The 27,004-nt window shown below is 40.7% G+C and overlaps 1 protein-coding gene across 3 annotated transcripts in view; it reads left to right on the forward strand.

Moving 5' to 3' along the window:
- Positions 1-27,004, forward strand: part of IARS1 (isoleucyl-tRNA synthetase 1) — an 80,181-nt gene that overhangs the window by 43,806 nt on the left and 9,371 nt on the right. For all 3 annotated transcript variants that reach the window (XM_024252029.3, XM_054521066.2, XM_054521067.2), the window contains exons 21-31: positions 708-799; positions 2,275-2,352; positions 3,337-3,458; positions 3,883-3,985; positions 4,231-4,314; positions 6,630-6,804; positions 9,107-9,219; positions 10,869-10,964; positions 11,860-12,036; positions 13,237-13,342; positions 25,042-25,167. In XM_024252029.3, coding sequence (XP_024107797.3) covers positions 708-799; positions 2,275-2,352; positions 3,337-3,458; positions 3,883-3,985; positions 4,231-4,314; positions 6,630-6,804; positions 9,107-9,219; positions 10,869-10,964; positions 11,860-12,036; positions 13,237-13,342; positions 25,042-25,167 — 1,272 coding nt within the window. The remainder of the gene's footprint in view (positions 1-707; positions 800-2,274; positions 2,353-3,336; positions 3,459-3,882; positions 3,986-4,230; positions 4,315-6,629; positions 6,805-9,106; positions 9,220-10,868; positions 10,965-11,859; positions 12,037-13,236; positions 13,343-25,041; positions 25,168-27,004) is intronic.

The raw sequence follows: 27,004 nt of genomic DNA on the forward strand, positions 1-27,004 counted from the left end.
GTTATGTTTAGAAGGCCAGTTCTATTTTATTCATAGCCTGTGCCAGAGTTTCTCAACTGCAGCACTATGGACAGTTTGGGCCAGGTCATCTTCTGTGGTGGGGCTGTGCTGTGCATTATAACCGAGCAGCATCTCTGGGTCTACCCATTAGATTCCAGTAGCACTGTGCTACCCTCCAAGTTGTGACAAGCAAAATGTTTCTCCAAACATTGACAAATGTTTCCCGTGGGGCAAAATTGCTTTTGTTTGAGAATCACTGGCCTATGCTGTACCTCTTAGCATCTGATTTGTGCTTTTTGTCTTTTAGTTGAAGTACAGTGTAATACAATGGAAAGAAGTTGGGCATTGTTGATGCTGTCAAATTGCACAACTCCGAGTAAACGGCATTTCCTACAGTTGTGTAGTGGGCAGCCTTGGACTTTGATCCACACATACTGGAGTTTTTGGCTTTTCTCACTGACCAATGGGAATTCGCATGTGGCTCACATGGTGATTTTTTTGTGTGCAGCCCTAAACACTCTGACTGCCATGTAGCACATCCTCAACAAACAGTCATTATGTGATTGATTCATTTTGGTTCTTTCCTCCTTAGTAAGTGGAGGCACTTGAATGGAAGGAGCTGCCCCCTCTTTGTTGTATCCAACCCTCTCCCCACCCCAGATGCCTGGTAACCCACTTGCTGCCTGATTGACTTGTCTTACTTTTAGCTTATAGGCTTTATACTGTGGTGCCTCGCCTGGTCAAGTTTGTAGATATTCTGACCAATTGGTATGTTAGAATGAACCGCAGAAGGTTAAAGGTAAGTGCAGACTGCTGTTGGGAAAAGCAAAAAGTGTATGAAGTTTGAAAGTAGAAGAAATATGAGAATAGCCAGAAGGGAGAGGAACATTTTCAGTTGCTCTCAATTTTTGAAGCTTTGTTTTTCTTTTCCTTTTACATTGCATTTTAACTATATTTGTCATTTGAGGGATAGGGATCTATAAGTTCTGAAAGTCATTTTGCATTATTTTCACCATACAATTATGTACATGTCATATTGGAGGGAGAATGTCAAGGCACAAACAGGACTACACTGAGCAGACCTCTTAAAATTCAAAATAAAATCATGCAAATATTTTATAAAAATACTGGTAGATATGGCATTAATATTGAGAGGGGTACTTCCTTCTACCACAAGGGAGTCAGATATTATTTACTGTGGACAGAACTCCTCTGTAGCTGTTGGGGGTTTAGGATGAGCAGAGCATAGGTCCTGGTCTCAGGACTTAAGCCAGGCACATAAATAACAATGATGCATAATAGAGAGAGCAAGGTCTCTTTACTGCAGACCCAATGAAGGCTCCCACTACCCATTAGTCATGTCTTTTTTTTTTTTTTTTTTTTTTTTGAGACAAGAGTTTCACCCTTGTCACCCAGGCTGGAGTGCAGTGGCATGATCTCGGTTCACTACAACCTTTGCCTCCCGGGTTCAAGCAGTTCTCCTACCTCAACCTCCCCAGTAGCTGGGATTACAAGTGTGCGCCACCACGCCTGGCCAATTTTTGTATTTTTAGCAGAGACAGGGTTTCACCATGTTGGCCAGGCTGGTCTCAAACTCCTGACCTCAGGTGATCCACCGGCCTCAGCCTCTCAAAGCACTGGTGTTACAGGTGTGAACCACCGTGCCTGGCCAGTCATGTCTTAAAAGGCATTAATAATAAAAGCCTGCAACACAACTGTAATTTCATTTTTGTGCAGATGTATCTCACACACACATACCTAGAAGGACATAGGCTAAGATGCTTACAGTAGTTGTCTCTGGATAACTTAATTATGATTGAAATTTTTTCATTATCTTTGTTTTTCCTACAATGAATTGGTATTTTTTTTTAATACACAGTATATACTTTTTTAACATAAGAAATCTTATTTAAAGGTACTTTAAAGTTTTCGGTTAGCAACTGTTTCTGTCTGTTGTGGGTAGATCAATTCTACCTTCATCCTTCAGGTCCTACAGTTAAGCTCTACTTCCCTATCATCTCGCCTCAGGTGGGGATAGTCAGTGGGACAGCAGGTGCACATCCTGGCCAGTCCTCTTGCACTGCCCTGAAGGGCCACCCTGGTAGCATCGACCGTGGATGGCCTGTGGTCGTGGCCCTTTCTCCTTTCTCTGTCTCGTGTCCTGTCTGTATGCTGCATGCTCTTTGAAGATTGCCTCTTTTTAATAAACTTATTTTTTAATGGTAAACACTTATTTTAGCAGTTTAATGTTTATGTTTCCTTTTTACTCATTAGGGTGAAAATGGGATGGAGGATTGTGTCATGGCCCTAGAAACCTTGTTTAGTGTTCTGCTTTCTCTTTGCAGACTTATGGTAAGATGATTGGCTTCTTTGTAGTACCCTTTGGCCTATGAGCTGCCTTCGGCACCTACTTGCTGCAGCATCCTCCATTTATATCTATTCTGTATTATTCTGCCAAAAATAGATATAGAAGTTTTATAACACCTTATAGCTCTAGTTCCTTTTCAGAAATCTTGTTAGCTTATACATGTTAAGTAAGGACTAAGAAATACTAGATTCTTTCTTACATCTCTGGCAGTACAATATATGTCAGGGCCCTTGGCTCTAGAACGAAGATCTACAGTTCAAAGTAAGACATATCTCATCTTAATGTGGATTGCCATAATTGTGAGTAATGGAGAGGTTCTTCAGCTAATACCTGTCTGAGTAAATATATATATATATCTCACAAAAAATACTTTAACTTAGCATTGAGAGGAAAACGTGCAAGTAGTTGTTTGATATATGTTCTTATCAGTTCAGGTATTAGTTAAATAATATAAAAGTGGAACAGCTCCAACTTTAATTGTTTCTATCCTGTTTCCTTTACTCCATATGTTATAAGGCTCCTATTTATTTCTTAACCGAAGGAAAATCTGCTTTGTACAAGGTGCTGTTCCTGGTGCTCTCCATGCCTGATCTCATCACCTTCATTCTGTGAAGCAGCGGGTATTTTCCCCAGTTTACAGATGAGGTTTCTGAGGTTTGGGACAGTCAGTCTTCTGTGCGTATTGACTTGGCTGATACATCATTAGGTGCTCCTGTTTCTATTTTAGGCATCCTTCAGAATTCTAGAGGTGCTTTGGGTTTTTCTAGCTACAGTCCTGCAGCTATGCTTCAGGGATATGAGGCCATTTCTCATTCACAGGGCATGTTTTGTAACCTCGTGCCCATTTTGGTGCCTATTACTGTGTTATTCTCTAACATGTTTAGTTGTTTCTCAGTATAAATGAGATCAGTTGTTGATGACTGCATATGACTGACATGACTGACATGATGTCCTGTGTCTTCATACAGGCTCCCTACACGCCTTTTCTCACTGAATTGATGTACCAGAATCTAAAGGTGCTGATTGACCCTGTTTCTGTTCAGGACAAGGACACACTCAGCATCCACTACCTCATGCTGCCCCGTGTTCGGTAGGACTCAAATAGAAATAAGCCTCACCTGTGCCAAGGAGGGGAGAGTTGCTCAAACATGTGGGCAAGAGGAGGCATTTCCCTGCTTCAGCTTCATCTTTGCCTTGCCTCCCGCCCCAGCTGACATGAACTCCTCAGGCTGCAGGATGGGGCCCACTTTGGTACACGGTAGCAAGGATGCTTGGTGTGGAACCCCTTTGTAGAGCTGCAGCAGGTGGGGTGTGGGCGTGCCCCATGGGGGCTCCTTGGGGAGGTGCTGGGTGTTGAGCGGCAGGCTCTGCATTGCCCTTCCCCTGGTGCTTCACCAGGAGGGCCTAGCCACACTTCTCTAGCCTGACCCTCTTCCTCGCTTATGCATGCCTAGTGCCTTCAATTTTCTCCTTTTAAATCTAAACTCTTTCATATTCCTACCTCTACCACTCAGAGAAGAATTGATTGACAAGAAAACAGAGAGTGCAGTATCTCAGATGCAGTCTGTGATTGAACTTGGAAGAGTGATCAGAGACCGAAAAACTATTCCCATAAAGGTTTGAAATTTTTCTTCTATTTTACATGGCACAGAGCTAAATAATTAAGTGTTTGGAATGCTTTCTTAATATAGAGAGCTTCCACCAATGGCCTTTTTCCTTTTCTGCAGTGAGGGTGTGAATGACTTAGTTACTAGTCCAGCCTGACTAGAGCTTGAGATTCAAATAAACATTTAATATTCCATTTTTCTGCAGTTTTAGAGGACTGGCTGCTGAGTGAACTTTCCCCTCCCTTTTCCTCCTAGTATCCTTTGAAAGAAATTGTGGTTATCCATCAAGATCCAGAAGCTCTTAAAGATATCAAGTCTTTGGAGAAGTATATCATTGAGGTAAGGTAGATGATTTGTCTGTTTTTGGTACAGATAGACTTAGAACATTATTTTGATGAATAATCCTCAAAGTACATATTGACTGTATAATTTATTTTTATTAGTATAGTCATAACAAATGTAATAATCCATATTTTACACTGTGCTTGGAATCAACATAAATTTGTTGTAATTCTTTTAAAAATATTTCAAGATCAATGAATTTCTTTACCTATCATCTATCGTCTTCATTCACTTCCCTGAGGTTTTGTTCTGTTCTGTTCTTCTCTGTTCTGTCCTTTCCTTTTCCTTTTCCCTTACTTTACTTTTCTTTCTTTTCTTTCGACAGAGTCTCTCACTCTGTCACCCAGGCTAGAGTGCAGTGGTGCCTTACCACAACCACCACCTCCTGGGTTCAAGCGATTCTCCTGTCTCAGCCTCCGGAGTTGCTGGGATTACAGGCACCCGCAACCACGCCCAGCTAACTTTTCTATTTTTAGTAGAGAATGGGGTTTCATCATGTTGGCCAGGCTGGTCTCAAACTCCTGACCTCAAGTGATCTGCCTGCCTCGTCCTCCCAAAGTGCTGGGATTACAGGCATGAGCCACTGTGCCTGGCCTTCTGAAGTACTTTTTGATAACTACCAAAGAAACTTTGTTCTTCCAAATTATGCAAGTGACAAGTACCCTCGCATGTAAAAAGTCGAAGCACTAGCATAGTGAGCCTCTCTCCACCCCATCTCTCCCTGGAGTCTCACTTCCTGGCTGCTTCATAATTTAATTACTCTCCTGTTGTTTGACATTTAGGTTTCTGATTACAAACAAAAGCTTTATGTGTACATGTATACATATATCAGTGTATGGATATTGGATAGATTCCAGAAGTGGAGTTTTGGGGTCAAAGTTTATAGTGTCAGTTGTCTTCCTAAACATTTTTATTCCATGATATTTTAAAACATGTGTATTCCATAATGTTTTAAAAACAAATATGTTTTACCTCATCTTGTTTGTGATGATAGAAAACAAATATTTTTTAAAATTTCATTGTTTATTCTTTTCACAGGTGATATTTAAAATCATTATTATAGAAAATGTTAATTAATTTCTATATTTGGTTTTCAGTTGCTTGAAAGTTCTGGAGAAATATTAGAAACCAAAAGTTAGATTTTAAATTCTGAAATTAGTACCTGTGGCTATGCATAAAATAGAAATTTTTTTTTTTTTTTTTTTTTTTTTTGTGACAGGGTCTCACTCTGTCACCCAGGCTGGAGTGCAGTGATGTGATCTTGGCTCACTACAGCCTCCATCTCCTGGGCTCGGGCAATCCTCCCACCTCAGCCTCCCAAGTGGCGGAGATTAGGCATAGTAGTACAGGCTTTTGTAGAGATGGGGTTTCGCCATGTTGCCCAGGCTGGTCTCTAACTCCTGAGCTCAAGTGATCCTCCCACCTCGGCCTCCCGAAGTGCTAGGATTACAAGTTTGCGCCACCACACCCAGCTGAAAAATTTTGAAATTAACTACTTCACTTAAAATGAGATTAATTAATGTAGCTAAATATAATGGTAAAACTAAACATTCCGTATTATTTTCTTCAAGCTGTTCTCATTTTCCCATCCGCTACTGTGCCATCACCATCCCTGCCGCATCAGTAATCCTCAATAGAATGACTGAAGCATGAAGTGTTCTTTTTAACTGATCTTCCGCTTAGTTGATAGTTAACCTTGTGGTACTCTGCAGTTGCTTGCACAAAGGCTACCTCTGAAGGATGAAGTTTATATTTTGGTTCTGGAGTCCTTTTTCTGTTATGCTCAACTGTCTTGATAGATCTTCATAAGAAACATTTTCTTCTTACCATACAAGTCACTGGTTTTTAAGCATATTTATAGAATGGTACAACCATCACCACAGTTTTAGAACATTTTCGTCGTCCCAGAAAGAAACCCAGTATTCATTAGCATTCACACACCATTTTCCCCTCAATATCTGACCATTTCCTGGTATCCATGAACCTATTTGCTGTCTCTGGATTTGCCTTCTCTGGACATTTCATATAAGTGGAATCATACAATTTGTAATCTTTATGTCTGGCATGTTTCACCTAGCATAATGTTTCACATTAATTTATGTTGTAGCATGTATGAGTACTTCGATCCTTCATATTGCCAAATACTCTATTGCATGTGTATGCTGCATTTTGTTTATCCATTCACAGTTGATGGACACTTGAGGTGTTCTTGCTTTCTGGCAGTTAGGAATAATGCTGCTGTGGACATATGTTTTTGTGTGAACATATGTTTTCATTTCTCATATTTGTTTCCTCTTGTGCACTAACTGTAGGAACTGAATGTTCGAAAAGTTACACTGTCTACAGATAAAAACAAGTATGGCATTCGGCTAAGGGCAGAACCAGATCACATGGTCCTGGGGAAGCGTCTGAAGGGAGCCTTTAAGGCAGTGATGACGTCCATCAAGCAGTTGAGCAGTGAGGAGCTGGAGCAGTTCCAGAAGACTGGTAGGTGTCTACACAGACAAGGGCACCATTTATGTCCTCAGGCTGAGGGATATTTTTTAGGCTACTGTTTGACTTTTAATATCACATCCTTTCCTTTCCTGTCCTGTCGTGTCCTGTCATGTCCTGTCCTGTCCTGTCCTTTCCTTTCCTTTCCTTACTCTCTTCTGTTTTCTCTCTTTTCTCTTCTCTTCTCTTTTCTTGACAGAGTCTCGCTCTGTCATCCATCCTGGAGTGCAGTGGCACGATCTTGGCTCACTGCAACCTCTGCCTCCCAGGTTCAAGTGATTCTCCTGCCTCAGCCTCCCAAGTAGCTGGGATTACAGGCACGAACTACCACGCCTGGCTAATTTTTGTATTTTTAGTAGAAACAGAGTTTCACCATGTTGGCCAGGCTGGTCTCTAACTCCTGACCTCAGGTGATCCACCCACCTTCGGCCCCCCAAATTGCTGGGATTACAGGTGTGCGCCACTGCACCTGGCCATCCTTTTCTTAAATAAAACTTTTTTTCCTGTTGATAAAAATGTTTATTATAAGTAATTCTTACAGTTTGGAAAGAAAATAGCTGGGCACAGTGGCTCACATCTGTAATCCCAGCACTTTGGGAGGCCCAGATGGATAGATCACTTGAGATCACTACAGGCACATACTACCACACTTAGCCAGGTGTGGTGGTATGCGCCTGCCATCCCAGTTACTCTGGAGGCTGAGGTGGGAGGATCCCTGGAGCCTAGGGTGATTTTGTCCTTACTTTCATGGTGCTTGCTGACATTGAAGATTTGGGAAAATAATTATGGTTTTGATAAATGTTATAAAGGGAAAGTGTAGGGTAACATAAAAACATGTATGGGTACCTAACCAAATGATGGGATTAGGAAAGGGAAATCAGCCCAATCTTGCCACCCCTATACAGAGCATTTCAGGGTGCCCAGAAATTTGCAGCTCTGCCATGATTAGAATCATACATGATCTGATTGTGGCTGTCTGACATCCTGTAACTATCCCGGGGCACAAGCTGTTTATTGTTACGGCTTCCTCTGAAGTTGAAAATCATAAGCTGGGAGATGTCTTGAGAAGAGAGATTTGAGGTTTCATAAATCAGATGGGGGCACTGTCCCTAAGATTCTCCAAATATTTAGATAGAATTAATAAAACATAAGACATTAGCAGCTAAACCTCAAGTTATTACTAAGTACTAATCAACTCAAAATATTAAAATAACAAAGTGTTACGAGCCTTCAAGCCACAAATCTAAATTGTTCACCAGATAGCCAAAGCATCAAAAATTCCTGAGATGGCTGGGCGTCATGGCTCACGCCTGTAATCCCAGCACTTTGGGAGGCCTAGGTGGGCAGATCACGAAATCAGGAGATTGAGACTGTCCTGGCTAACACGGTGAAATCCCGTCTCTGCTAAAAACACACACACATACACACACAAAATTAGCCGGGTGTGGTGGCAGGCGCCTGTATTCCCAGCTACTCGGGAGACTGAGGCCGGGGAATGGCGTGAACCCAGGAGGCAGAGCTTGCAGTGAGCTGAGATCCCGCCACTGCACTGCAGCCTGGGTGACAAAGCGAGACTGTCTCAAAAAAAAAAAAAAAAAATTCCTGAGTTAAACCTTATTTGAAATTGAAAGCCTAGTTTCTGAATGGACCGTTCTGCACTGATGGAAAACAAGATCATCTTCAGAACACAGAGACAAAGTAAACATAAAAATGACACCCGGGTGCTCAGAGCCCAAGAAGTCATCATCAGTGACAACAGTGTGCCTCCCTATCAGCGGGGGTGTTATCATCAGCAGCTGTGCACATTTCTGCCTCCCCTGAACAGGCATGATGCTCAGTAGTACACACTGCCCGTCTCATTTTAGCCTCACCACATCTTGCTCAGCAGGTAGCAGAACACCATGTCATACAGCCAGCAAACAGTGGACCTAAGTTCACTTTCTCTTTAAAGACTGTATTTTCTTCATTATATCCTGCTGCTCTGTGTTTATGGTGAGCATTTGCTGCCTCTTGGTGCCTTCCCTTAGGTTTGTCACGTCTTTGGACCTGAGAGTTTATATAAAACTGGTAGATACTGGTGATGACTTAACTGTCTTCAAGGTAGCATAATGTAATCTAAAGAAAGTTTGTCATGTCTTGGCTACAACCATGACATGAGTCAGAGGGAAATGATCTCTTGAAGCCTCTGTGGCTTTGCTGTTGTGAAATTTTAATCAAGAAGGGGCATAACACACAGGTAGTGGGGCAGCTTGAAGAGGAGGGGAAGCTGATTAACAGTGTAGCTGCTTCTCCATAGGGACCATTGTTGTGGAAGGCCATGAATTGCACGATGAAGACATTCGCCTCATGTACACCTTTGATCAGTCCACAGGTGGAACTGCGCAATTTGAAGCACACTCAGATGCTCAGGTATTTTTCTGTTTCCTAGAACATTTCTTTACCAAGAGATGAGAGCATAAGAGGAGAAAGTATTTGCCTATGCCTTTCCTGATAATGTTGACAGCTTGTCTAAGGGTAAAATAAACCAGTTACTTGGTTTAGATTGGCTTTATTAAACTAATATATTATTATGCCCTTAACATATGCATTTGTTTAATGAATACATAAATAAGCATTTTGTGATTTCTATATGTGAGTAATTGTCCCAAGTGTGGGGTTGCACAAAAATGAACCCTTCAAGGAAGGAGTCAGTCAAGGACACCTGAAATTAAGCCAGTTCTTAGTATTCTACCTGATAAGTTATCTGGTAGAAATAAGTACACAGAGGGCTCCTATCCAAAAATGGATGTAGGGTGAAAGTGGTCAGGGAACACTCTTTTAAGAGAATATACGAACTGTTTTAGATTCCAGGATCAATATTTTTTGCCATGTTGGAGAAGAGACTATCTCTTTGCAGTCCTGACCAGACATCCCCAGTCAGCATCGTTGTAAGATCTCGCATGTGGGTTTGGGGATATTGCAGGGGTCCCTCTGTGCTTGGCATACCATGTGCAGGGGAAGGTAGAGCAGCACCTCCATGAAAGGAAGGTCGACCTCCTCAGTCCTTTACCCAGGCGCTTAAATTAGATGCATATAGAACTCTACATGGGAAGACAGTGGCAAGGAGTCAGAGGTATCGTAGCTGGGAAAGAAGGCAGCGAGGAGGTTTCTAAACACTGACAGTGGGCAGTTCTTCCTCATTACAGCAGATGTTAGGGGTCTGAAAAGTTGTCCACACTTAAAAAAGTGTCATCATGTGATGCTTCTGAGTTTCTTGACATGGCTTACATGTTGTAGTGGCCCTGCACTGACTGGAATTTAGAGTTTATCATCCATTTCATTACCTCTGATGCCTTTGTGAAGTGAGTCATTTCTTAACTTCTCTGTTTACTCCAAGGTAAATGAGATGATGCCTAATGTACAAGTCTTTTGTAGAGTGTATTTTACTCTGCAACATGCTGTGTAACAGAAGCGATAGTGTCATTATTGCTACATCATAATCAGCAACCTTCAGAATAGATGAGATAGAAACATTAACCTTAGCAAAAATATGGCAGTTTAAGTCACAGAAAGTTTTGTGGTCCATTGTAGAATTTGTCTTGAGTCGTTCTGACAAACCTGAAGATCACAGGGGTCATGGTATAGGAAAGTCACTTGGAGTTGACTGTGCTGAGGCCTTTGATCCACTTGTTGTGGCCTGAAAAGCTGTGCTGCTCCAAGGGCTTCATGATTATTGATCTTACTTATTAGAAGAGTTGATATTATTTCTTAGATGGCCAAAAAGCAGAGTCATGTGAGGGACTCTGATAAGAGGTGGTCCCAGGGCATCTCCTGTGAGCAGCACCGTACAAAAAAACAAGAAACAAAAACCTGCACAGCTTTCTCCAGAGACAGAGGACTAGCTGATTATGAAGAAGTACCTGAATGATAAACTAGATTAATTTTATTGCATTTGCTCATTTGTGTGAAAAAATAGTGCTGCATTATAGACTCTCCAGATTTAAATAACATTTTGCTGAGTTGGGAAGAAGTGTTTCTCCTTATTTGATTGTCATGGTGTGCACTGTTCATTCCCACAGGCTTTGGTCCTCTTAGATGTCACTCCTGACCAGTCAATGGTAGATGAAGGAATGGCTCGGGAAGTTATCAATCGCATACAGAAACTTCGCAAAAAGGTTAGTTTGTCAGTTAAGAGTAAGCTACTGTTTTAGCTTTTTGTTTCTTTTGGTTGTTGGGAGAAGATAGGAGAGGCAGGTAATATAAACCATAGTGATCAATGCATAACAATCACTAATCCATCGTCCATTTGGAATGTATTCGGCAGGAAAGTCACTCCTCTTCCTCTCCCCATGTGTACAACTCCCAGGTTGTAGCTTTCAGCCAGCCTTTGCCTTTTCCCATCCTTTTTTTTTTTTTTTTTAGCTCCGTTGGGCTTCTACAGAATATCCCCTGTGACTGGGGCAGAAGGTAATCAGAGATGATAGTGTCTTTGCAGAAGGGCAGAGGTGCAGTCAGCATAGACAGGCTTCTAGTTTAAGGGGGGGTTCCCGGATTTGGACAGAGTTGGGTAGTTTTTCCTTATTAGAGAGCTGAGGAATATGCAGAGAGCTCATTCTGGAGAGCAGAGGGGCTGCAAAACCCCTGCTAGTGAGAGAATCAGGATTTCTTGCCCTGTAGAGGGCAGGGACAGCTACCATACATCTTTCTTCCCAGACGGTTCAGGGTCTGAGGAGGCTGTTCCACCAGATAAGTGGGTGCTTGTGACCTCTGAATCAGTTCAGAGCTTTGTAAGTGGGTTCTAAGTAATTTCTTGGTTTCAACATTCATGAGGTACTGATTGTTCTAGGAAAAGAAACATGCCCTATCCCCCGAAGAGTGGTGAAAAGGACACAAAGTTAATCATGTACTGAGTGCAGTTAGTCTTACAGATCACCCAGCAGGGAGGGAAGGGTGACTGCCCTTCTGTGATGATTCAGCATGGGGTCCGTAGCCCTTGTTCAACAGTACCTTCCTTCAGTTCTGGTTAATAGAATGTACTTCCCTTTTAAATTTTTCTGTATGTGTTTTCAGTGCAATCTGGTTCCAACTGATGAAATCACAGTGTACTATAAAGCGAAGTCTGAAGGAACATATCTGAATAATGTTATTGAAAGCCACACAGAGTTCATATTTGCCACCATAAAGGCTCCCTTGAAACCATATCCAGTTTCTCCATCAGATAAAGTCCTTATTCAAGAAAAAACACAGGTGAGTCCTGAGTTCCACTGAACTACTAAAGGGTTTCAGATTAGGTTTGACTTTGTGTACTCATGTGTTGATATTCTGTCCCACAGTAGAGATCGGCACAGCACTCAGTCTTGAAATATTGCTCTGGACAGTAGTGGGTAGAGTCAGAGAGTGGAAGCCCAGAAAAGATGGAGCAGGGAGGGAAGATGGAACTGTTTTCACAACAGTTCTCTTGAGGAAGGTAGCCAAGAGGGTACATGAGCTTTGCCCGGAAATAAAATGGCCTGTTTTTTCTAAAACTAGAAAAGGCAGTGTGTGGATTCTGATAATTATAATTAAAAGTAAATAGCAATTGGCTTGAAAAACATTTAACTCTTCTGGTAGTGGGTTCTCCATGAAAGTACAGTACGAAAAAAAAAGATTACAATAGCATTTCTGTTGTTACATCTAGGAATTTTAGATACACTTATGAAAGTATGATATTAAGGTAGGGAAGATATTGGTTTATAACTTAGAAGTAGATCATTTAGACTGGGCACAGATTAGGCTTACACCTGTAATCCCAGCACTTTGGGAGGCCAAGGCGAGCAGATCGCTTGAGGTCAAGAGTGCGAGACCAGCCTGGGCTGGTGAAACCCCATCTCTACTAAAAATATGAAAATTGGCTGGGCATGGTGGTGCACGCCTGTAATCCCAGCTACTTGGGAGGCTGAGGCAGAAGAATCACTTGAACACAGGAGGTGGAGGTTGCAGTGAGCCGAGGTCGCATCACTGCACTCCATCCTGGGCGACAGAGCAAGACCCTGTCTCAAAAAAAAAAAAAAAAAAAAGAAGTTGATCATTTAAAATATATCTCAGTCACTTATTTAATCATTTTCTCCTGTCTCATTCTATGAGACAAGTAGGACAAGACAAGGAGGGGCTGATGGTGGCTGTTTATTTTTTCAGTGAGGCGAGTTGCAGTGTAGTTTCATTTTGTATTTTGCATATTGTGTAATTATTTGACTTCTTTTAAGTGAGCATATATTTTTAAGAAACCAGGATAAGAAGAGAAGAAAAATGGGATATTAATTGTAGCTTTTGATACTTTGAGTAATGAGATTGAATATGTTATCAATTGCGTACAGCTCTTGTTACTGAGAAGTCACTGTGTTACATGATGGTGTGGCACATTGCAGTCAGGTGCCACAGTTACTCAGTCATATGTTCTCATGTGCTCAGTTGAAGGGATCTGAACTGGAAATTACACTCACCAGAGGATCTTCCCTTCCTGGTCCTGCTTGTGCATATGTCAATCTTAACATTTGTGCAAATGGCAGTGAACAAGGTAAGAGTAAATTCCATGATTTGTGTGACTTTTTTTTAGTTAATACTTATGGATGTGAAAAAACAACCAAAAAAACTTATGGATGTTTTTAAGAGAATTGGAATAATTATTTAATCATATTTAATAGATAACTTTTTCTTCTTGTCATCAAAATGAATTCACTAGGCGAGATGCAGTGGATCATGCCTGTAATCCTACTGCTTTTGGAAGCCAAGGTGAGAGGATTGCTTGAGGCCAAGAGTTCAAGCCTAACCTGGCCAACAGAATCAGATCCTGCCTCAATTTAAAAAAAAAAAAAAAAGGCCAGGCATGGTAGCTCACACCTGTAATCCCAGCACTTTAGAAGGCCAAGGCTGGTGGATTACTTGAGGTCAGGAGTTCAAGACCTGATAAACATGGTGAAACCCTGTCTCTACTAAAAATACAAAAATTAGCCAGGCATGGTGGCAGGTACTTACAATCCCAGCTACTCAGGAGGCTGAGGCATGAGAATTTCTTGAACCTGGGAGGTGGAGGTTGCAGTGAGCTGAGATTGCACCATTGCACTCCAGCCTGGGTGACAAAGCAAGACTGTCTCACCAAAAAAAAAAAAGAAAAATGAATTCACTAAAGTAAATGATTGGACTTAGGCTTGTGGAAGCATGAAGCAGATACAGTTTTCCCTATTCCTCCTGCTAAATCCATCTAAACACCCTGGATATTACATATAAAAACAAGCATAAGAAGACTGTCAAAGATGTAAGGAAGAAAGCAGATCACCTAAGGACCTTGTAACCAAGTGACCTAAAAGTAGTAAGTTCTGGGTTTTCTTTTCTGCCTCGTATACCCAAACTTGGAACTGAAGAAGCTGGCAACCTGGAAATGTCAAGTGCAGACCAAAGAAGGCCTCGACAAAAATTCTGCTCCCTTGACAAAGGATCAAGAGATGGGCAGCCTAGCAAGACAGAAAATTTTGAAACAGTAACTGCTCTACTCTAGCCAGACACCATAGAAAAAACTATGGCCCCACCACCACCCACATCAGCAAAGGCCAAGTTGGGAGCCTGGACTTCACCCTTGCCAAGCTGAAGACCCCTCCCCTGTCACAGGGGTATCAGAGAAGACAAAGTAGGAAGCTGGGACTTTCATCCTAGTGGGGGGCAGTAATGAGCCCCTCTGCCTGGTGGCATCAGTGGAGACCACATGGAAAGCCTAGATTTCCATCCCTTCTGGGCAATAACAAGGCATCCCTCCCATTTACAAATGCATGACAGCAATGAGGCCACACACCATGAGCGACTCCTCTGCAGTGTCAGTTAAGGTATGCGTGAAACCCAAACAGGGTAAACCCAAAAGAATCCACATCTACATATATCATAATCAAACTTTTGAAAACCGAAGACAAAAAAAGTGTGCAGTGAAAAAGATATAACACCTAACTTACAGGGGAAGAACAATTCAAATGATACTGGATTTTTCATCAGGAACTACAGAGGCCAGAAAATGAAAAGGCGGCATTTTTCAAGTGCTGAAAGATAAGTATTGTCTACCAAGAATTCCGTATCAATCAGAAATACCCTTCAGGATGATGGGAAAATAAAGACATTTTCAAGTGAAAGAAAACTAAAAGAATTCGTTCCCAGCAGACCAGTCCTAAAAGAGTAGCTAAAGGATGTTCTTAACACAGAAAGGAAATAATGAAAGAGGGAATCCAGAAACATCAGGAAGGAAAAAAGAAAAATGGAAAATCAAAATGGAGGGTAATTCAATAGACTTTCATTACTCTCATGGGTCCAGCAAGCACTATATCATTGTTCGATGTGGTTCTCCATGTGTATACACTAAGGCCTCAACATCATCAGTGAGTTCTTGGGTCCTGCAACTTTAAGTGAAGTGATGTACTGTGTGCCATGGGAACTTAACTCCTGTGGTAAAGTTGGTTTATTATACAGTACATCATTCTGCTTAAAGTCACAGTTTCCAAGAACCTACCAGCAACTTTAAGGACTTACTGAACAAGAAATAATAGTTAAGACAATTACAAAGGAGACAGGGTTTCTACATTTGTCACAAACTGGTAAAATATTGACACCAGTGGACCTTAGGAAGTTATGTTTGTTAGGTACTGCTTGGAGTTACCACTAATAAAAGACTATACCACAGGATACATATAAAACCCTAGAAAAGTAAAAAATGGAACTCTAAAATATGTTTTAAGTAACTGTATTAGTCCATTTTTCATTGCTATAAAGGAATCCCTGAGGCTGGCTAGTTTATAAAGAAAAAGGTTTATTTGGCTCACAACTCTGCAGGCTGTATGAGAAGCATGGCACAAGCATCTGCTTCTGTTGAGGGCCTCAAGAAGCTTTTACTCTGCTTTACAGAAGATGAAGTGGGAGCAAGTGTATCACATGATGAAGAGAGGGAGCAAGATAGAAGCCAGGCTCTTTTAAACAACCAGCTATTGCATGAACAAACAGAGTGAGAACTCACTCATTACTGCAACAAGGGTACCAAGCCATTCATGAGGGATCGGCCCCAGTGACCCAAACACCTTCCACTAAGCCCCACTTTCCCACATTGAGGACCACATTTCAACATGAGAGTTGGAGGAGACAAATATCCAAACTATATCAGTAACCCACAAGAAGCTAGGAGAGAAAATCAGAACAAATATGCCAGGCAGAGTGGCTCACACCTGTAATCCCAACACTGGAAGGCCGAGGCAGGTGGATCACCTGAGGTCAAGAGTTCAAGACCAGCCTGGCCAACATAATGAAACCCCACCTCTACTAAAAATACAAAAATTAGCCAGACGTGGTGGCGGGCGCCTATAGTCCCAGCTACTCAGGAGGCTGAGACAGGAGAATTGCTTGAACCCAGGAGGCGGAGGTTGCAGTGAGCCAAGATCGCGCTCCTGTACTCCATACTGGGTGACAGAGTGAGACTCTGTCTCAAAAAAAAACAAGCAGAACAAATAAAAGATCGGCATATTGTTAAAAACACATTAGCCAAGTATATGCTATCTATAAGAAACTTCTAATATAGTGATACAGGTAAGTTGAAAGTAAAAGGGTAGAAAAATATATACTATGCAAACATTAATCAAAAGAAGCAGGAATGGTCATGTTTGTATTAGATGAAACAGACTTCAGAGCAAAGAAAATTATCAGGGGCATTAAATAATGATAGAAGTGTCAGTACACAAAGAAAACAGAGTGATCCTAAATTTATATGCATGTAACAAAAGAGTTACAAAATACATGAAATAAAAAGATACAGACATTAAAGGAGAAATAGACAAATCTACAACTATAGTTGGAGACTTCAAAGTACCTTTTTCAGTAATCAATAGACCAGTTAGAACACCTCACCCAAAAATAGCAGAATATAAATTATTTTTGAGCTCTCACAGAACTTTGCTAAGATACATTATAACCTGGGCCATAAAACAAACCTCAACCAATTAATACAGTTGAAACCAGAGTGTGCTCTCTGACCACAGTAGAATCAAACTATTAATTAGTAATATAATAATGAAAATCTCCACACTCTTAAAAATAAACAACATGCTTTTAAATTATCCATGATTAGGAAAGAAGTCTCAAGAGGAAAAGAAACATAGAACTGAGTGTAAAGGAAAATACGACATCAAAATATGTGGAATGTGGCTAAAGCAATCCTGAGACGGAAATCTGTTACACTAAAAACTGAAAGAAAGATGGTTTTAAGTCATAACCTAAGGTCTAAACTCAAGAAACTAGATAGGAAAAAAAAGCAGAATAAATGCAAAGTAAGAAGAAGGAAAAACATAAGAGAAGAAATCAGTGCAATTGAAAACAAAAACGATAGAGAAAATTAATGATACAAAAGTCTGGTTCTTACCAAAAAATTCAGCAAAATTAAGAAACCTCTAGTGAGACAAAGAAAAAGAAGACACAGTTGCATATCAGGAATAAAAAGAATTATCGATACAGATTGCCAAAATCAAAAACGCAAATACTATGAATAAATCTCCGTATGTAAGTTTGACAGCTTGGATGCCTGTCGCCCAGGCTGGAGTGCAGTGATGCAAACTCAGCTCACTGCAACCTCCACCTCCTAGGTTCAAGCGATTCTCATGCATCAGCCTCCTGAGTAGCTGGGATTACAGGTGTGCCACACCATGCCCGACGAATTTTTGTATTTTTTTTTTTGTAGAGATGGGGTTTCACCCTGTTGGCCAGTCTGGTCTCAAACTCCTGGCCTCAAGTGGTCTGGCCCTCTTTGGCCTCCCAAAATGCTGGGATTACAGGTATGAGCCGCTGTTCCTGGCCTGAAGTGAACCCTGTTTCTAAAAAACACAAACTACTACAACTCACACAATATGAAACAGATAATTTTAATGGCCCTATAATTATTAAGAAGATGAATTTGTAATTTAAAATCTCTGAACTAATCTCCAGGCCCAGTTTCACTGGAGAATTCTTACCAGATTTAGCACCAGTTCTACACAGACTCTTCCAGCAAATAGAAGAGGAAGGAACATTTCACTCATTTTATGTGGTTATTAACCTGCTACCAAAACCAGATAAAGACAGTATTAAGAAAAAAGATAGACTGGGCACGGTGGCTTATGCCTGTAATCCCGGCACTTCGGGAGGCCGAGGTGGGTGGATCACCTGAGGTCAGGAGTTGGAGACCAGCCTGGCCAACATGGTGAAACACCATCTCTACTAAAAATACAAAAATTAGCCAAGCCTGGTGGCGGGTGCCTGTAATCGCAGCCTACACGGGAGGCTGAGGCAAGAGAATTGCTGTAACCTGGGAGGCAGAGGTTGCAGTGAGCCGAGATCGTGCCATTGCACTCCAGCCCAGGCCGACAATAGTGAGACTCTGTCTCAAAAAAGAAAAAAGAAAAGATAGAAAACAGATATTCCGCATGAATATAAATGTAAAATTCTTCCCAATAAATTATTAAATAGAATTCAGCTATATATACAAAGAATTATGCACCATCACCAAATGGGATTCATTCCAGGGATGCAAGGCTGATTCAACATTTAAAAATCAATCTAGTCCGAGCGAGGTGGGTCACGCCTGTAATCCCAGCACTTTGGGAGGCTGAGGCAGGCGGATCACAAGGTCAGGAGTTCAAGACCAGCCTGACCAACATGGTGAAACCCCATCTCTGCTAAAAATACAAAAATTAGCCGGGCATGGTGGCACGTGCCGGTAATCCCAGCTACTCAGGAAGCTGAGGCAGGAGAATTGCTTGAACCTGGGAGGCAGAGGTTGCGGTGAGCCAAGATCGCACCACTGCGCTCCAGCTTGGGTGACAGAGTGAGACTCCATCTCAAAAAAAAAAAAAAAAAAAAAAATCAATGTAATTATTGTATTGTCAGACTAAAAGATTACATGACTATAGCAGTTGATTCAGAAAAAGCATTTGATCAAATTCAACACCCATTCATGATGAAAATCCTCACAAAAATAGGAAGAGGTGAGACCTTTGTAGACTGGATAATAAGCATTTTGCAAAAATCCTACAGCTACCATTATACCTAATGGGGAAAGCCTGAATTCTTTCTACCTAAAATCAGGAACAAGGCAATCACAACTCATATTCGACATTGTACTGGAAGTTCTAGCCAGTGGACCACGGCAAGAAAAGGAAATAAAAGTTTTGCAGATAAAGAAAGGAATAAAGCTGACTCTATAGAAAATCATAAGGAACGTACGTAAAAACACCTGAAAAAATAAGCCAGGCTTGGTGGCTCACGCCTGTAATCCCACTTTGGGAGCTGAGGCAGGCAGATCACCTGAGGTCAGGAGTTCAAGACCAGCCTGGCCAACATGGTGAAACCCTGTCAAAAAAATATAACGAATTAGGCGTAATGGCGGTCACCTGTACTCCCAGCTACTCAGGAGGCTGAGGCAGGAGAATCACTTGAACCTGGGAAGCGGAGGTTGCAGTGAGCCAAGATTGCGCCATTGCACTCTAGTTTGGGCAACAAGAACGAAACTCCATCTCAAAAAAAAAAAAAAAGCTCCTATTGCCTGGTTTTAAGATGTGGCCTGGGATCACCATATTGATCTTCCCACGCCAGCTGCTCCCATGATGGTTGTGTGTTTATTTAGACCTGTGATGATGTCTCAGACAGTACATGGTTCCCTGAACTGCTTTGCAACTTCAGTGATGTTGTATGGCATTGAGCTGGTCCATCACTGCCAACCAACATCCTGGCTGTCTCAAGTTACCCTGTAGAAGGAATCGGATGGTCAGTGGTGTGTATCAGTAATGTAAACAAGAACAGTGTTCTTGTACAGAGGGCCAGCAGCATGAGCAGTGATAAGACAGGTAGGGCCTGTTTTCCCATCTACCAACTCCAGGACTGGCCATTCCTGGGTCAGTTGACCAGACACCTGGAAAGAAGAGCTCTCAGCTCCAAGATTATTTTCCTAGGAATAGCTTTAAATGCAGCCACAGCTTGGTCGTCTGCCTTAATATGATTTGTCCTGCTGAAAGCATTCATATTATGAGGGAAAAAACCATACAAATCATCGCTAAATCTGTTATTTTTAAATGTTTGGCCTTTTTCTGTACCCTTTGGATTCAAGCATTAATTGGGTTTCCAAAGTAATTGAATAGAAATCATATTGCTTATAAGAAAGACAAAAACTTTTGAGTCACAGGATGTAAGATAAACATAAAAAAATGAATTTCATTTCATACTAGCAATCTATACTAGCAATGAACAAGTGGGCAATGAAATTAAAAGTGTGATATCATTTACAGTCACTTAAAAAAAGATGCTAGGCCAGGCGTGGTGGTTCACGCATGTATTCCCAACACTTTGGGAGGCTTAGGCGGGAGGATTACTTTAGCCCAGGAGTTCGAGACCAGCCTGGGCAACAAAGTGAGACCCCATCTCTACAAGAAATAAAAAACTAGGCAAGTGTGGTGGTGTTCACCTTTAGTCCCAGCTACTTGGGAGGCTGAGGTCGGAGGACTGCTTGAGCCTAGGAGATGGAGGCTGCAGTGAGCCATGATCATGCCACTATACTCCAGCCTGGGCCACACAGTGAGCAAAAAAATATTCAGATGTAAACCTAATAAAACATGGAGGACTTGTATACTGAAAACTCCAAAATAGTGATGAAAAAAATCAGACAAAATCTAAGTAAGTGGAGAGACATGTGTATGGATTGGAAGATTCAATATAGTAAAAATGTCTCTTCTATCCTGCTGTGGTTTGAGTGTGTCCTCCAAAACTCAGGTTAAAATGTCGTTGCCATTGTGACGGCATCATGAATTAGTTAGTTACTTCACAAGAGTTATGAGAATTCTTACCCAGTCCAATGGTGTGATCTTAACATCAGAAACCTGTACTTGTCAGAGTCCTTTCCATTGCATCTCCTCAAAGATGAAACACTTTAGATTCACAGTTGCTTACAATAGTTTTCAGGAAAGTACCAGAGTAAAACAATTAACTGTCGTTGGATGACAAGACTTTAAATGGCCGTGGTTAAATATCTGATGAGAGTTCATTATAATAATGTTGCAGTTGACAAGGAAGTTTAGTTATTTCTGTGGTATACAGCATTTTAAGGTAACTAGAATTGTGACTGATAACATTAGACCAGGTCTATCAGATTTCTAGGAATTTCACACAATTTCTGGAACACATTATTTGTACAAGTTAAAGAAGATTAAACATCATTTCTTATTTGACAGTGCTTCCCATGCAGATCTAACAAAGTCAAATAAGTCTAACTTGTTTACTATTTCTCTTCATAATGAAAGAAAATTCTCTTGAGATATTTCAGGGGGCCTCTGGAAGCTCCCAAAGTTAGCTCGAGGTCAGAAAGACTTAAGTTTAGAGTTTGATTTTGGGAAGCTAGTAAAAAATATCAAAGGCTTAAAACACTTGATTAATAGGATTGCAGGTCACTGAAACTACAGTCACTCATTTAACCAAAGTGATAATTAAAAGTATTCAAAGGCAAATATAGAAAATTACACAGTTATAAAAAGACCTGAGCAGTTTTAATAGAGAGGACTCTGTTTCTCTGTTTTCTTTTCTGTAGAGACAGTGTCTCACTACACTGCCCAGGCTGGTCTTGAACTCCTGGACTCAAGCAATCCTCCTACCTCAGCCTCCCAAAGTGCTGGTATTATTAAGGCTTATTAATTTGATAATTTATAAATAAATTCATCCAGAACTTAGCCAGGTTGACCACATGTAAAATTCCTTTTCCAAGATTCCTCTTCCACAAACCTACTACAACTTTCTTATATCCGTTCTGTTTTGGATTGAATTCTTCCTTCCTCACTGTGAAACAAGTCATTCTACTATAGGGCAAAAGTTAGTCTTTTTCTCTTAACGAACACACATCCTTCATACTTCATAGCTTCACCTTACCAAAACCATGTCTTTTCCTCACATACAGAGTCATTTCTCTTATTCTAGTTATAACTGTCACATCAGCATTCTATAGATTGGCAAATCTATGAATCAAATTTGTGGAAACATGTGATTCTTTGTAGTATAATTTATGTTCCGCTATTAATGCTTCAGTATTTTATTTGGAAAATATCTACATATCCAATGAATATTCATCATTTAAATTAACAAAACCCCAAAGCTGTAAATTACCAATGGGGAGCTATTTTTGAGTAGACATAACACAAACAAAGCTAGCTATCATTAAGTTATTTCTCTGTTAGCTACTTTTACAGTATGTGCATGTTCTGCAGTCTTCACAAAAACAAGAATCCTAAAAAGTTTAATAGATGAGGTTTTTTGTTTTATTGCTGCTCGAAAAACGTGAAGTAATGGATACTGGCACCCACTTGCATGTTGTTCATAGATTGAACTCATAGTTATATAATTATAAATATCTAGTGGAGGTAACATAAACTTATTTGATAGTAAATCCTGGTAGGATTTAAAAGTTGTATATCTGCATTATATATTCTTACCCAAGTCACATGAACTTGAAAAGCATGTGTGTTGGTTTCTATATTGCTGAGAGAATACTTAATTTATGTGAAATGCTTATTTTTCTTTAAATCAATTAAATAGAAATCTTTTATGAATTAATTTTTGACCATACCATCTGGAGGTAGAAAAACAACTCATGGCTGGGTGCGGTGGCTCACGCCTGTAATCCTAGCCCTTTTGGAGGCCGATGCAGGCGGATCACCTGAGGTCAGGAGTTCAAGACCAGCCTGACTAACATGGAGAAACTCCATCTCTACTAAAAAAAAAAAAAATACAAAATTAGCTGGGCATGGTGGCACATGTCTGTAATCCCAGCTACTCGAGAGGCTGAAGCAGGAGAATCGCTTGAACCTGGGAAGTGGAGGTTGCGGTGAGCCAAGATCGTGCCATTGCACTCCAGCCTGAACAACAAGAGCAAAACTCCGTCTCAAAAAAAAAAAAAGAAAAATAACACATATACGTAACATACCTACATGCACAGGCATGTATAAACATACAGATAAGCAGATTTCTTAGCTTTCATTTGAAAACTGTAGCCATGTGCTAGGTACTATAATATAAAACACACTAGTTTATGAAACAATAGCTGGATAAAAAGTATATTCCCAGCAGATGGAATAAATTAAGGTTACTTGCTTAGGTGGCCAAAGTGCTCTACTAGTATTTTTGGAAAAGTCTTAAGATTTTTCATTTAAACATTAAACAAAGAGTTTTAAGGCCTTGACACAAAACACTGTCCTTAAAAGGGAAAAGTGATACATTGAACTAAATGAAAATTTAGGTTTTGCTTTGAACATCCTATAAAAGGATGAAAGACAAGCTACAGACTGGGAGAAAATCTTTATAAAACAACATATTTGACAAAAGACATATCTAGAATACATAAAGATCTTTTAAATCTCAACAGTAAAGAAAAATCCAGTTAGAAAATGGGGTAGAGATATCAACAGACATTTACCAAAGGGAATATACAAATGACAGAAATGTCCATGACAGTATTTAACATCATTAGCCATTAGGAAAATTCAAGTTGAAATCACATTGAGGTCTTAATACACAGCTATCAGAATGACTAAAATTGCAAGTAGTGACAGCACCAAATGCTGCATCTCATACATTGCTGGTGAGAATATAGAATGGTATGACCACTCTGGAAAATAGTTTGGCAGTATCAGAAAACTAAATATGTGCTTTCTATAATGACTCAGCAGTTGCACTCCTAGGTGTTTATCCCAAAGAACTGAAAACTGTGTTCACCACCACATGAATGTATATAGTACTTATATTCATAATAGCACCAAACTATAGACAACCCAGATATTCTTCAGCAGATAAATGGCTAAGCAAACTGTGGTACATCCATATCATAGAACATTACACAGTAATAAAAAGGAACAACTATCAGAACAACAACTTATTTTAATCCTTAGAAATTGATGCCAACTGAGGCCAGGCACAGTTGCTCATGCCTGTAATCCCAGCACTTTGGGAGGCGGAGGCAGGCAGATCACCTGAGGTCAGGAGTTTGAGACCAGCCTGGCTAACATGGTGAAATCCCGTCTCTACTGAAAAAATACAAAAATTAGCCAGGTGTGGTGGTGGGTGCTTGTAATCCCAGCTACTTGGGAGGTTGAAACACGAGACTCTCTTGAATCCAGGAGGCAGAGGTTGCAGTGAGCCGAAATCGCACTACTGCATTCTAGCCTGAGCGACAAAGCTAAACTCCATCTCAAAAAAAAAAAAAAGAAAAGAAATTGTTGCCAACTAAAAAAAGTCCGAAAAGGTTCCATACTGTATGATTGCATTTACATAACATGTTTTAAATGATAAAGTTATAGAAATGGAGACTGTTGTTTGCCAGGGGTTAAGGAGGGAATGGGCCTGGAAGGGAATTGGGTATGGATATTAAAAGGCAACACGAGGATTCTCGTGGTGGCAGAACTACTCTCTATATTAATGATGGTGATGGGTACAGGATTTTACACGAGTGATAAAATTGCATAGAACTAAACATACCCCATGTACACATGCCCTAATGAGTAAAAGTAAAACTGAGGCAATCTGAATAGGATCAGTGGATTGCATCAATGTCAGTATGCTGGTTGTGGTATATACTGTAGTTTTGTAAAATGTCACCATTAGGGGAAACTGGGTAAAGGGCCCGTGGTATCTCACTACGTGCATTTGGCTCTACAATTAACTCAAAATGTTCAAATATATTAATAAAGTAAATATCCGTACATGAATCTAAGGTGCAGAATAAATCAACATCAGGGGTCAGATAGTATTTTTAACCATCGTGACCTGTGAGGATATACATATGGCACAAAATGAAAAATGAGAATCATAAATAAGAATCATGAATACAAAGGTTTAAATCTAGAAAAAGACAAGAACAGATTGCCTGGTAGAGTTCTATGCCTGGACCATATCTACCAAGGATTGCCAAAACACATGCCAAGGATGGAGATATGTGTGTGTGTGTGTGTGTGTGTGTGTGTGTAGTGTATATATTGCATATGCATTATACATATATATATATATATATCTCCATTCTTGGTATGCTTTTATATATATATAATAAGCTATATATACACATATATATAGTGTATAGTTGGGGGAAAAGGAAAAAAATTAGGGCTTGAACCCCTTTGTATCCCTTTTCCTCCAAATGTAACATTTTCTTTTTAGTTTTATTTGTCTGATTGAGGTGTTATTTTTATGGCTTTTTAGGTGGAGTATTGCTCCTGGAAAATCCAAAAGGTGACAATAGGTTGGACCTTTTAAAGCTGAAGAGTGTTGTCACTAGCATTTTTGGTGTGAAAAATACAGAGCTGGCTGTCTTCCATGATGAAACAGGTATGTGGAAAGTGAGAGGAGCCTACGTCCTTTGACTCAAGATGGATTGGTGAAGGTCTTAATTTGCTGTCAGTTGTACTATACAACTTTTGCATTTTTCCTAACTCTCTTGAGTCAGGGCCCAACTCTTGAGCAGTGCCGGCCTGCAGTGTCTATTCATGCCTCCTCATTGTGTGATGTGACTGAAAACCCTGGGCTTAATGGTTCTAATCCTTCCCTCTCACCTGTTAGCTAGCTGGTAGACTTCAGGCTTCAGAGTCCTCCCTTGTGAGGTTGTTTTTGTTGTTGAGACAGGGTCTCACTCTGTCACCCATGCTGGAATACAGTGATGCAGTCATGGCTCACTGCACCCTCGGCCTCCTGGGCTCAAGTAATCCTCCTGCCTTGACCTCCCAAGTAACTGGGACTACAGGCATGCACCACCATGCTTGGCTAATTTTATTTAATTTTTTTTGGAGAGACCAAGTCAGTATATTGCCCAGTCTGGTCTTGAACCCAGGGCCTTAAGCAATCCCCCTGCCTTGGCCTCCCAAAGTGCCCAGATTCCCGGTGTGAGCTACCACACCCAACCGTGAGTTTTAACTTTATTAAACACAATGCCTGGATCTCACTAAGTCTGGATTCTCAATAAAGCAAACCTGAAAAATTTTTAAAGAATTATAGATGCATTCTCCCACTGTTACGTATTGAATTGTGACCTCTGAAAAAAAAAGATTATGTCCTAACCCCTTGTATCTCTAAATGTGACCTGTGGAAATAGGATTATCGCAGATGTAACTAGGATGAGGTCATACTGGAGTAGCGTGGGCCCCTAATCCAGTATGACTGTTGTCCTTATAAGAAGGTGGCCATGTAAAGACATAGAAACACACGGAGAAAATGCCATGTGGTGACAAAGGCAAAGATTGGAGTTACACACAGCTGCAAGCCAAGAAACAACCAAGATTGCCAGGAGCCTCTAGAAGCTAGGAAGAGGCAAAAAAGGATTCGCCTACAGGTTTCAGAGGGAGCATATCTGCCAACACTTTAATTTTGGACTTCTGACCTCCAGAACTTTGAGACAGTAAATTTCTTTTATTTTTATTCCCTAGCCCCCTGCAGTTTGTGGGACTTCACTATGGCAGCCTCAGAAAACTAATACTCATTTTATAAATCTGAATGCTCATTTTCAGAAGCTTTTAAATAACTTAAAAGAAGAAATGCAAATGGCCAACTAAGGAACAACTGGTGCATCTTAATGGTAATCAGGAACTTGCAAGATAGTACCACAGTGAGGTACTATTAACTGCCACCAGATTGGCAAAAACTAGAAGAATCTGGCAGACTCAAATGTTGTCAGGGATATTGCATAATGGGAACTCTCATTCACTGCTGGATTATGAATTGTTGGAACCACTGGAAAACTGTTTGCCATTCTATCTATTAGAGGTTGGATAGGAGAAGCAAAAGCAATGTGGGAGAAACCAAGTAAAAGTCTACAAGAAGGTAGCAAGTTAGAGGTCTGAGAAAAATCTCTAACCAGGTTCCACCAAGGTGGTGGGTAAGTCAGTGGAAAGCTGGATCTCTGCCTAAAGTCACGGTAGGATAAGAAGTAGAAAAGAGCAAAAACAGGCTAGAGTGCACATCTATCTGACCGCATCCGACACTGACAGGTGTCTTGCAGAAGAAACTGCTGCTACACTTTTCCAGAGAGTTGCACACATTCCTGGCCTGGAAGTTGGAAGAGCAGAGGCAGGAGCGTGGGCTGCTCACTGTCCCACTTAACCCAACAAGTCGGCAGATCCACAGCAACCTGAGAAAGCCAAGGGCACGGGCCCCATGTTAGCCTGTTTAGCAT

Source organism: Pongo abelii, chromosome 13 (assembly GCF_028885655.2).
Source record: "Pongo abelii isolate AG06213 chromosome 13, NHGRI_mPonAbe1-v2.0_pri, whole genome shotgun sequence".
NCBI classification, from domain to species: domain Eukaryota; kingdom Metazoa; phylum Chordata; class Mammalia; order Primates; family Hominidae; genus Pongo; species Pongo abelii.